The sequence below is a fragment of the Melanerpes formicivorus genome, unplaced genomic scaffold (genome assembly GCF_026170545.1).
Source record: "Melanerpes formicivorus ecotype bairdi unplaced genomic scaffold, bMelFor1.0.p_v2 SCAF_13, whole genome shotgun sequence".
Classification (NCBI taxonomy): Eukaryota; Metazoa; Chordata; class Aves; order Piciformes; family Picidae; genus Melanerpes; species Melanerpes formicivorus.
The window spans coordinates 2,936,246-2,948,298 of NW_027142365.1; the positions used below are offsets into that span (position 1 = coordinate 2,936,246).

Consider the following 12,053-nt stretch of genomic DNA (forward strand, 5'->3'; position numbering starts at 1 on the left):
CACATCCAGATGGGTCTTGACTGTCTCCAGGGTGACTTTCAATGGATGATCCTGTGGAACATGTACATTATCAAGTTACCATTTAAAAGGAACTTGGCCTTGCATTCTTTAAACACGGCATGAGTACTGGCTAAATCCTCCTCCTGTCAATTATTAATCTTTCCCAACTGTTACTGGAATATTTTACCTTCATCTGGGATCAAGATCCTTTGTTAAGTAATGAGCTAGGTGTCTGGAACAAGCCCAGGCTGGATGGGGCTTTGAGCAACCTGGTCTAAAGGATGATATCCCTGCCCACAACAGGAGGGCTGGAACTAGAAGGCCTTTAAGGTTTTTTTTCCCAACCCAAACCATTTTATGATTTATTAGCATCCATTTCACTCTTGCCCAACATCCTTAACTTTAATGCTACATCTCATTAGAACTGATGGCCTCTGCTGCTACCAATTCTCCCATTCATTTCTCAGTTCTCTCTGGTACTAACAATTCTCTGGCACTAACAATTCTCTGTAGTATCTCCAGCAAGGAGCAATCCCCTGGAGTCACTCTTATTTATGGACACAAAGGTATCTGTACTTCTCATTTTGGTTTTCCTCCTTGTGTTACAGATCCTTATGAGAAAGAAGAGGCAGCAGACACAGGTAAGGGAAGCTGTGGCAGGTGATAACAGAGCCCTCAGGAATGTTTTTGAGTAGCTCAAGCTCACACAGAAGGGTTCACACCATGAGCCATCCATACTGTCACTTTCAGATTCCCGTGAGCAGCTGATTCCACCGAGGTTCTTGGAAAGGTTTACTAATAAAAAGGTGAAAAAAGGTGCCAGCATCACATTATCTGTAAAAGTGGAAGGTAAGTGGATAGCTACTTTGCCTCTCTGCCTGACACTTAAAAACTTCCTAACATCATGACACATTCTGGGCTCTCTGACCCAACTCATTGTAACCTCACCTCCTGTATCTGAAGTCTGGGACTCTACTCTGAGAGACATTTTATGTGCCCTACACAACAGCATCTTGCTCATCTTCAGCTCTACAGCCCTGTGTGTAAAAACAGGGGTAATAACACTTCCTAGTCTTATGAAGATGTGTTGATTAACAGCTTTGGTCTTACAAAATGGTTTCATGTTCTTTGGAGTGTGCTGTAGAAAGCTTTAATGCCCTTTTATTATGCATTTTGCCTACTGTTGTTGGGAAAGCATCAGGAAACAGATCAAAATAGCATTTATGCACAGCAGGGCTCCTAACTGTAAGGAAGGAACACCACTAGGAACCTTAAAGCTCATTGCCTTGGCTTTCCTTTAGGACACCCACCACCAGAAATTACCTGGCTGAAAGAAGAGTCTCGAGAAGGCATCCTGTGGATCAAACCAGAAACTCCTGGCTATAAACTTGCCAGTTCAAATCTGCATCACAGTCTGATCCTGTTGGATGTTAAAAAGAAGTACAGTGGATCTTACACCTGCATTGCCACCAACAAGGCTGGCCAGTCCATCTGCACTGCCACCCTGGAAGTCGCAGATGGTAAGTCTTTGTGACAGCACAAGCACTCTGTGAGCCTTTACACAGTGCCCAAGAGAAAAGCAGCCATGACTGATAAAGAAAGGAATCAAACCACAACTGGAAGCAAATGCATTTGCCCAAGATCAGCCATGGCTCTGCTTGCTCTTTACTACCATAATCAGTTTAGATTCTTGTGTTAGCTTGGATCGGTTTAGGCTCTTGTGTGAGCTTGGGTCAGTTTAGGTTCTTGGGTTAGATTGGGTCAGTTTAGGTTCTTGGGTTAGCTTGGATCAGTTTAGGTTCTTGGGTTAGCTTGGGTCAGTTTAGGTTCTTGGGTTAGCTTGGGTCAGTTTAGGTTCTTGGGTTAGCTTGGGTCAGTTTAGGTTCTTGGGTTAGATTGGGTCAGTTTAGGTTCTTGGGTTAGCTTGGATCAGTTTAGGTTCTTGGGTTAGCTTGGATCAGTTTAGGTTCTTGGGTTAGCTTGGGTCAGTTTAGGTTCTTGGGTTAGATTGGGTCAGTTTAGGTTCTTGGGTTAGCTTGGGTCAGTTTAGGTTCTTGGGTTAGCTTGGGTCAGTTTAGGTTCTTGGGTTAGATTGGGTCAGTTTAGGTTCTTGGGTTAGCTTGGGTCAGTTTAGGTTCTTGGGTTAGCTTGGGTCAGTTTAGGTTCTTGGGTTAGCTTGGGTCAGTTTAGGTTCTTGGGTTAGCTTGGGTCAGTTTAGGTTCTTGGGTTAGCTTGGGTCAGTTTAGGTTCTTGGGTTAGCTTGGATCAGTTTAGGTTCTTGGGTTAGCTTGGGTCAGTTTAGGTTCTTGGGTTAGATTGGGTCAGTTTAGGTTCTTGGGTTAGCTTGGATCAGTTTAGGTTCTTGGGTTAGATTGGATCAGTTTAGGTTCTTGGGTTAGATTGGATCAGTTTAGGTTCTTGGGTTAGCTTGGGTCAGTTTAGGTTCTTGTGTGAGCTTGGATCAGTTTAGGTTCTTGGGTTAGATTGGATCAGTTTAGGTTCTTGGATTAGATTGGGTCAGTTTAGGTTCTTGGGTTAGATTGGATCAGTTTAGGTTCTTGGGTTAGCTTGGATCAGTTTAGGTTCTTGGGTTAGCTTGGATCAGTTTAGGTTCTTGGGTTAGATTGGATCAGTTTAGGTTCTTGGGTTAGCTTGGATCAGTTTAGGTTCTTGGGTTAGCTTGGGTCAGTTTAGGTTCTTGTGTGAGCTTGGATCAGTTTAGGTTCTTGTGTGAGCTTGGGTCAGTTTAGGTTCTTGTGTGAGCTTGGGTCAGTTTAGGTTCTTGTGTGAGCTTGGGTCAGTTTAGGTTCTTGTGTGAGCTTGGGTCAGTTTAGGTTCTTGCATTTAGTCTCCTGGATTAACAGCAGGCTCTCTTCTGCATAAACAGAAGACAGGTCTAAGAGACAACCAAATTCTGCAGGAAGGAAAAGGACAGGAAGAAAGGCAATGCAAAGGGACCAGAAAAAGTCACCCTTTGAAAAAGGATTTTAAGTGCTTCACTCTGCTACGGTGCTTTGTATTATAGGATTGCCTTAAAGCAGCTAGAATTATTTGATTCCCCCTTCACAGAGCTTTCCATGGCCTCTTCCCACACAATTCCTTCAGTAAGATGAAGGACAGGGAAATGCAGACTGGGAGTAGGGGCAGCACTGTGAGGGACTCCAGTTGTCTGACATCCCATACTTTTTCTGTACTAAGAGATACAGGAGCATAGCCTGAGCATTTCTGTGGTGCAGTTTTACATCTCTGTGAACAGGGAGAGGAACAAAGTATTTGCATCATCTGAGGGGGTTGTATGATATTCCCAGGTCAGGAGCTGCCAAGAGGGGAGATTCAGCATGGCAGTGTTCCCAGTTATGCACTAGCCTACATTAAATACATTTAAACCCCATCCTTTTCATTCCCTGCTCTAACAATAAACCCTCATCTCGCAGTGAAAGAGGCTGCAGTTCTGACCCAGGAGCGTGTGATGGTGTCAGAAGCCATCATGACCACACTGGGGTAAGTGGTTGGCCACCTGTGCTAGAGTGGACCAGTGCAGATACCACCCTGCAGACGTTCCCATGGGTCACTTCTAGGCAGTGTTTACTTTGAACACCTTCTGTTCATGTCTCACACAGGCACCCTGATGTAATGGGAGCACATCTCTTGGCAGGACCACAGCATCTGGTGTTCAAGAGGGGATTGGATGTGGCACTTGGTGCCATGGTTTAGTAGTCATGAGGTCTTGGGTGACAGGTTGGACTTGATGATCCTTGAGGTCTTCTCCAACCTTATTGACTCTATGATTCCCCAGTCCTTGGTTTCCTGAGGAAACCACTGGAAACTGTTGAGCTCTAGTTCACTGTAACCTGACTAAGGCATCAGATTCCCACTTGCCATAGTGCCTCAAACTGTAATAGCTTTATTTCAGAGTCAGCTGAGATTAAAGTCCCAGCAGAAGCAGAGAGATGGAGGCTACTCTGTTCTGCAGCCTGCTCCCTGAACAGCCAGCTCTTCTCAAGTTAAATAAAAGTCAGGAATAAAGAGAATTCTCAGATTGGATTTAACTCCTAAATTAAGGCTCAAATCCTGAAGACTTTCCCCCAGTGTTTCTGTGCCTCTATGAGCCAGATGGCCCAGTTCTTGTGTTGGCCTTGGTGAGTATCACCTGCCAGCAGCTGTGGCCCAAACCAGTGTCCCAGTCTAGATATTCCCAGCCTTCACACAGCAGGTGTGAGAAGGATGAGGTGTTTCTCATTTAGCTCTCCTTACTGCACATTTTATTTTAACTTTTAACTCTGTTTTACTCCTCCTTTTCCAGAGATATTCATCCCTCTGAAGGAAGAGAAGGTAAGGGAAGCTCTCTCATCTTTCCTGCCCCTGCCCCTCACATCTACAGCTGAGACTGGCTGGGTACTTCATGATGACCACCTACTTCTGCCTGGTTTTCCTGAAACTGTCTGAAATGCTGGAGCTTTACAGGGCTGGTCTCTGTTCAAGGGTGAATTTTTGGGGGTGAAATGTCAGCAAGCATACTTTTAAGAACAGGGGAAGTGACCAAAATTGGAGATTCCTTCCACAGAAGCTTGGAAGTGACCAAAATTAGAGATTCCTTCCACAGAAGCTTTCATTCCTCAAACAAAAGATGGCTTTCCAATGACACTGCCTGCTTAATAACCAACTCTCTCATTTGCAGGAGACCTTGAAGCTGGAGTGCCCAAAACCCCTATTTCATTAGCTGATGTAGGCTCAGAAGAGTTCTTCCAGAAACTCACCTCTCGCATCTCAGAGATGGTGTCTGCAAAAATAAGTCAGGGTAAGGAACCTGGCAAGCTCAGTTTCATTGATGTGTAACTCTTATTTAGGCATCACTGGGGCTTACTCCAAACATCAGTGAGATTTGTAAAGCAGGCTCTGAGACAGTCATCCTGCATAAGCATTTCACACTTTGCTCCTGCTCTGCTTTTTCAGCTACGCTCCGAGTGCCAGGGGCAGAAAGCGATGATGAATCCAAAACTCCCTCTGCATCTCCTCGCCATGGACGGTCCAGACCCTCATCCATTGCTCAGGAGTCCTCCTCTGAATCTGAAGATGGGGATTCCAGAGGAGAGGTGTGATAGCTTTGTGGACAAGTTTAATAAAGGGAGGGTAGAGTAGAGTAGAGTATAATTGAATTGAGTTGAATTGAATTGAATTGAGTTGGATTGGATTGGATTGGATTGGATTGGATTGGATTGGATTGGATTGGATCGGATTGGATTGGATTGGATTGAATTGAATTGGATTGGATTGGATTGGATTGAATTGGATTGAATTAAATTGGATTGAATTGAATTGAATTGAAATTAAACTGACTAGGTTGGAAAAGACCTTTGAGATCATCCAGTCCAACCTATCACCCAACACCATCTAATCAACTAAACCATGGCACGAAGCACCCCATCCAGTGTCTTCCTAAACACCTCCAGGGATGGTGACTCCACCACCTCCCTGGGCAGCACATTCCAATGGCCAGTCTCTCTTGCTGGGAAGAACTTCTTCCTAACATCCAGCCTAAACCTCCCCTGGCACAGCTTGAGATTGTGTCCTCTTGTTCTGGTGCCAGTTGCCTGGGAGAATAAAACCCTTTCAGGACCATCATTTGCTTTGCTTTAAAAGAAGAATTCACTGGTTCACAGTGCCAATCCAAAACATCAGTGACAGTGCTGCAAACATGGCCTGAGCCTCCGAGAGGATCCTAGCTTTCTGCTTGCAAAAAGCAAACTGTGATTCTTCTTGCTGTTCAAGGGCTGGGAGGAGAAATCTTTAAGCATTAAACAGATAAGCTCTCATGCTCTGCTGCTGTTGCTGTACCCTGGTTTCAGAGCTCCAAGTGACTGCCTGTCCTTTCCTGCCTGCAGATCTTTGATGTCTACATGGTCACAGCTGACTACGTGCCTGCTGCTCCTGACAAGGAGGCCATCACTTTGAAGGAAGGTCAATATGTAGAAGTTCTTGATTCAGCTCATCCTCTGAAGTGGCTGGTCAGGACTAAACCCACAAAATCCAGCCCCTCCCGACAGGGCTGGGTATCTCCAGCTTATCTGGATAAGAAATTAAAGGTGAGGATCATGCTGTGTTTGGTTTTCATGGGAAAGAAGGGTCTTCTTTTGCAGCTCTGAGCCATCCCTTTTGCAAGGAGTGGTGGATGAGGAGCTTGTTGAAGGTGTCTGTAACATGGCTGGGCTTTTTGGTGTTCTGATTAGACAACATTAGACTACACTGGATGCACTGAGCCAGACAGATGCTCTGATTAGACAACACTGAGCTAGATTCTATGGTCCTGCTCCGGCAGGGGGGTTGGACTCAATGATCTCCAGAAGTCCCTTCCAGCCCCTAACATCCTGTGAACATTTCTCTGTGTGTGCAGGTGGGGGGCTGAGTTCAAAGGACCAATCATCCCCCAGCAAAAAAAAGAGATCCCATACTGGCTTAGGAATAGTTGAAAGGGGCTGTGACCACAAGAGGGACATTCCTCAGTGTGCATTGAAGATGTTAGCTTAGAGAACAATGTTTTATTCTTGTGTTTTAGTTGTCACCAGAGTGGGGAACAATGGAAGTTCCTGAGTTCCCTGGAGAGTTTGTAACTGAAGATGAGTATAAAAGGAAGCTAAGGTGAGCTGCTGTCATCTGGTATTTGCACCTTGGGCTTTTTCTGCCTGCTGAACTAAGGTGAAATGCTGGCATCTACATCCCCCCAGCCAGTCACTGGTTTTGTTCTGCTGAGTCCTGCCACTTCCCTTCTCCAAGAATCAAGCAAGCTCATGATTCTCTCAGACTTGTCACTTTTTAACTGTGGTTGATTTTCCCCTGTTGATTTCAGCCTAGAAAAAAATCTCAGGCAGTCTAAAAGAAGGAATTTGCATGATGCCCCTCTGAAACCTGATTTCCCCCACATCATAAACTTCAGCACCTTGGTACCTTTGGGTGCCCCAATGTTGGAGGAAGTCTCAACATGCCAAGGATAATTGTGGTGTTCTTTGCTTTTTTTTTTGCCTCTTTGTCCTCCTCAGTGTTCTTATTCAAGAGCTGTTGATCTCAGAAGAGGATTACATTCAAGATCTACTGTTCCTCCAGAACCATCACCTGAAGTTCACTGAGACCTGTCCCAACGTCCCAGGAGCTGTTGCCAGTCAGAAATCCACCATCTTCAGAAATGTTGATGACATTGCTCAGTTCCATTCCAGGTGGGCACTCCCATGCAGTCCAAGGAGTGGCTCACACACCTGATGTCAGATGCACTGTGAAGCACTGGCAGTACTGAAATGCAAGGGCTGAACAGCCTCAGTTCCCTCAGCCACTCCTCACAAGGCTCATGTTCTAGACCTTTCAATAGCTTTGTTGCCCTTCTTTGGTCCCACTCCAACACCTCAGAATTTAGAATTAACCAGGTTGGAAGAGACCTTTGAGATCATCCAGTCCAACCCGTCACCCAACACCATCTGATCAACTAAACCATGGCACCAAGCACCCCATCCAGTCTCCTCCTAAACATCTCCAGGGATGGTGACTCCACCACCTCCCTGGGCACCACATCCCAATGGCCTATCTCTCTTGCTGGGAAGAACTTCTTCCTAACATCCAGCCTGAACCTCCCCTGTCACAGTTTGAGACTGTGTCCTCTTGTTCTGGTGCTGGGTGCCTGGGAGAAGAGACCAACCCCCACCTGGCTACAACTTCCCTTCAGGGAGTTGTAGAGAGCAAGAAGGTCTCCCCTGAGCCTCCTCTTCTCCAGGCTAAGCAACCCCAGCTCCCTCAGCCTCTCCTCCCAGGGCTGTGCTCCAGACCCCTCCCCAGCTTTGTTGCCCTTCTCTGGACACCTTCCAGCAGCTCAACATCTTTCCTAAACTGGGGGGAGCCCAGAACTGGACACAGGACTCAAGGTGTGGCCTAAGGAGTGCTGAGCACAGGGCACGATGAATTCCCTGCTGCTGCAAGCCACACTATTCCTGATGCAGGCCAGGATGCCATTGGCCTTCTTGGCCACCTGGGCACACTGCTGGCTCATGTTCAGCCTCCTATCAACCATTACCCCCAGGTCCCTTTCTGCCTGGCTGCTCTCCAGCCACTCTGCCCCCAGCCTGTAGCACTGCCTGGGGTTGTTGTGGCATGGGGTCAGTGTGGAGGCATTGGGAAGTTTAATGCTAGCAAGGCAACATGCCTCATTTCCTGCTAACTTGAAGTGGCCTCATTCAAAGAGCTGGTTGCTGGGACTGTGTTCTAGCCTCATTCCATCACCTTCTCCTCAAAAGTCCTTTTTTTTCCTCTGTCTCCACAGTGTCTTCCTCCGAGGCTTGCAGAAATGTGACACTGATGATGATGTGGCCATGTGCTTTATCAAGCATGAAGCAGAGTTTAATAAGTACATCCAGTACCTGGTGGGAAGGGTACAGGCTGAGTCAATTGTTGTCAGCAAAGCAGTCCAGGATTTCTACAAGGTATAACAGGAGCCAAAGTGCCTGCTGAACCCACTGCATCTAGAAGTGGAGATAATAGCCACCAATGGGATGAATCCTGACAGGATTATTGGCTGGTTTTGTGCTAAATAGCATGCTTTTGTAATCAGTGCCTAGCTCTTCCTGGTTGGTAGAGTCAATATGGGGACACAGGTCCCCATAGGCATTTCATAGAATGAGAGAATCAATCAGGTTGGAAAAGACCTCAGAGATCATCAAGTCCAACCTGTCACCCAACACCTCATGACTAACTAAACCATGGCTCCCAGTGCCACAGCCAGTCCCTTTTTGAACACCTCCATCACACAGACAGGGATGTGGCTGTGATTATGTGACTGTAATGAAAAGATGTTTTGAGGTCCACCACCTTTGCAAGACCAAGCAAAACCACATAAAATATTGGTGTAGGAAGGGCAATCCTGTTTCTCCTCTCCAGCTGACTGATGTTCACTAATCAAAACACACACACACAACACTCTAGATCCATGAGCACATGCAAGCTCATGGATTCCTTGAGTAGTAGCATGAGCCTTCTCTCCATCTGATACCCCCTGCCCAGATCCTGAGCACTTTCAGCCTCTCCATGAACCTCCTACTCACCAGCTAGTCCAGCTTGATGCTTGCAGAAAGCTCACACCCACCCTCAAATTATCAGCACAACCTCTCAGCCTCCCTAATATCCATGCCTGGATCTTGGGCCTCCCACCTGCAGCTAGTCCAGCTTGCAGTTTGCTGGTGAACTGCACACATTTGAACCCACGTGCATGGGGTCAGTGGAAAGGATAAACAACCAGTCCAGTGTCTGATGTCCCAGCACACAGACCCCATGACCTGGCCTATGAACCATTTTATGACCATTCTAGATGACCTCCAGAGGTCCCTCCCAGCCCCAGACATTGTGTGTTTGGATGTTCAATCCAACACTAGCCATGTGCTTTCCACTCCTGGTGCTGGTGCCAGCACCTTCGCTGGCTCTGGTTGCTGACGTTGCAGACACACAGACCTCTCTTGACCAAGGTCTGGCACCAGTTGCTGGCACTGAGCTCAGTCTCCCCTGCACTCACACTAATCTTTGCTGTCACACCATCTGCTTCTGCAAGCTTTGGATCAGGTTTCCCCAGTGTCAGTCATGCACTGGAAAACCAGACAAATGCAGCAGCTGGGACAGTCAGGGGATTGTTTTGGTTGCAGAAGATCTTTAGGATCATTGACTCTTGCAGTCTGAAATAACAACTAGCTGGTAAAGGATGGAGGAGGCTTACAGATGTCCAAAATATGGGGCAGCAAGGTCTGCAAGAGCTATCCAGCTTTGGCTCTTGTGTCTGTGAACAAGCATCACAAGAGTATTTCCCAGGGGATAATCTTTTCCACTGCCATTCATAACCACCTTTCCTCACTCTTCCATGGATTTTCTTTTTCTCCAGAGGTACACAGATGAATTTTTAACTAGTGAAGATCCTTCACAGCCACTTATCCCACCACTGCAGCACTACCTGGAAAAACCCATCAACAGGATCCAGCAGTACCAGACTATAATCAAGGTGAAGTGCTTTAGTGATGTGCTTAAATCTGATCGCTTCATGTTCTGCTTTGTGTGGACAAAGGTTGTCTTTTTTGTTTCATGTTGCTTGGGGTCCTTCTGATCCAACCACAGCTAACAGCTGCTTGAGTAAGATAGGCAGGAGTCATCACCAGTGAGGATGCTCTCTGGGTAGTTTTGCAAGTGTAAATCCAGGTAAAGAGTCAGAGTTTTCAGCCCCCTTGATGTTCAGCAAGATTTCTCTGAGTGAGCTTTAAACAGATGTAAATAGATGTAAATATATAAAGAGATATAAAGATATAAATAGATGTAAATACATAAATAGATATCAAGATGTAAATAGATGTAAATACATAAAGAGATAAAAAGGTATAAATAGATGTAAATACATATATATATATATCAAGATGTAAATAGATGTAAATACATAAAGAGATATAAAGTTATAAATAGATGTAAATACATGAATAGATATAAAATATATAAGTAGGTATAAAGACATAAATAGATAAAAAGATATAGAATAGACCAGACCAGGTTGGAAAAGACCTTTGAGATCACCAAGTCCAACCTATCTCCCAACACCATCTAATCAACTAAGCCATGGCACCAAGTGCCTCATCCAGGTTCTTCCTAAACACCTCCAGTGATGGTGACTCCACCACCTCCCTGGGCAGCACATCCCAATGGCCAATCTGTTTCTATGAAGAACTTCTTCCTAACATCCAGCCTAAACCTCCCCTGGCACAGCTTGAGACTGTGCCCTCTTGTTCTGGTGCTGGTTGCCTGGGAGAAGAGATCAATTCCCACCTGGCTGCAACCTCCCTTCAAGTAGTTGTAGACACCAATAAGGTCTCCTCTAATCTCATCGTGAAGACCTCCAGGGAGGGAGCATCCACAGCCTCCCTGGGCAACCTGTTCCAGTGTCTCCCCACCCTCACTCTAAAGAATTTCTTCCTTATCTCCAGTCTCAACCTCCCCTCTTCCAGCTCTCAGGTGCAACTCTCTCAGGTTCTAGCCCAGACCACAAATGAAAGTTTCAAAGCAGCAAGGATTTTTTGATGGCATTTTTGTGGGAATAGTCAGAAAACAATCCCTGAAGCACACCTGGAGTATTTGTTCAACTTTGTTGTGTGATACCAGTTTAGGAAAGGGAAAAAAAGCCAGACTGGGCAGTCAGGAAGCCTGCAGAACAAGTGGGAAAGAGGAGACTTCAGTAGCTAAAAGCACAGGGGGGAAAGATGGGATAAAAGTGGCCCAGACTGGAAGAGATAGTGAGAAACTGTCTCACTGTCAAGGAAATGTTATTGGGTTTGGGGCTGGGGACAGACCAATAACTTTTTCATTGTTCATCTCCAGGAACTGATCCGAAACAAAGCAAGAAACAGCCAAAACTGCACTTTGCTGGAGCAGGCTTATGCCATTGTGTCTGCACTCACACGGAGAGCAGAAAACAACCTTCATGTCTCACTCATTGAGAATTACCCAGGGACCTTGGAAAGCCTTGGGGAACCCATCCGACAGGTAACTGGAACGTCTCAGTCGGTGCCATCCGTGCTGCTGCTGCTTCTAAGCAGCCCTTAGGTCCTGTAGGAAGATCCTTTAGAAATCATATGTGAAAGGGGACATGGGCTGCATCAAAAGATAGGTGCCCAGAAGGTCAAGGGAGGTGATTCTGGCTCTCTGCTCTTGGGAGACCCCACCTGGAGTACTGCATCCAGCCCTGGAGCTGCCAATACAAGGACATGGAACTGCTGGAGACGGTCACAAGATGATCAGAGGGCTGGGGCACCTCTCCTGTGAGGGCAAGCTAAGAGAGTTGGGGCTGCTCAGCCTGGAGAAGTCTTCCAGGGGGATCTTATAACAGCCTTTCAGTACCTGAAGGGGACCTACAGGAAAGCTGGAGAGGGACTTTTCATAAGGGCATGTGGTGAAAGGCCAAGGGGTAATGGTTTCAAACTAGAGCAGTCTCACCATCCTCACTGTAAAGAACTTCTTTACATCTAGTCTAAGACTCCCCTCTTTTGATTTGAAAC

At 46.2% G+C, this 12,053-nt stretch overlaps 1 protein-coding gene across 26 annotated transcripts in view; it reads left to right on the forward strand.

The window, feature by feature from the left end:
* Positions 1 to 12,053, forward strand: part of OBSCN (obscurin, cytoskeletal calmodulin and titin-interacting RhoGEF) — a 179,934-nt gene that overhangs the window by 110,841 nt on the left and 57,040 nt on the right. For all 26 annotated transcript variants that reach the window (XM_068145854.1, XM_068145856.1, XM_068145855.1 and 23 more), the window contains 13 exons: positions 609 to 641; positions 751 to 849; positions 1,302 to 1,520; positions 3,435 to 3,501; positions 4,304 to 4,332; positions 4,679 to 4,798; positions 4,954 to 5,093; positions 5,883 to 6,083; positions 6,554 to 6,636; positions 7,035 to 7,208; positions 8,300 to 8,459; positions 9,902 to 10,018; positions 11,377 to 11,541. In XM_068145854.1, coding sequence (XP_068001955.1) covers positions 609 to 641; positions 751 to 849; positions 1,302 to 1,520; positions 3,435 to 3,501; positions 4,304 to 4,332; positions 4,679 to 4,798; positions 4,954 to 5,093; positions 5,883 to 6,083; positions 6,554 to 6,636; positions 7,035 to 7,208; positions 8,300 to 8,459; positions 9,902 to 10,018; positions 11,377 to 11,541 — 1,607 coding nt within the window. The remainder of the gene's footprint in view (positions 1 to 608; positions 642 to 750; positions 850 to 1,301; positions 1,521 to 3,434; positions 3,502 to 4,303; positions 4,333 to 4,678; positions 4,799 to 4,953; positions 5,094 to 5,882; positions 6,084 to 6,553; positions 6,637 to 7,034; positions 7,209 to 8,299; positions 8,460 to 9,901; positions 10,019 to 11,376; positions 11,542 to 12,053) is intronic.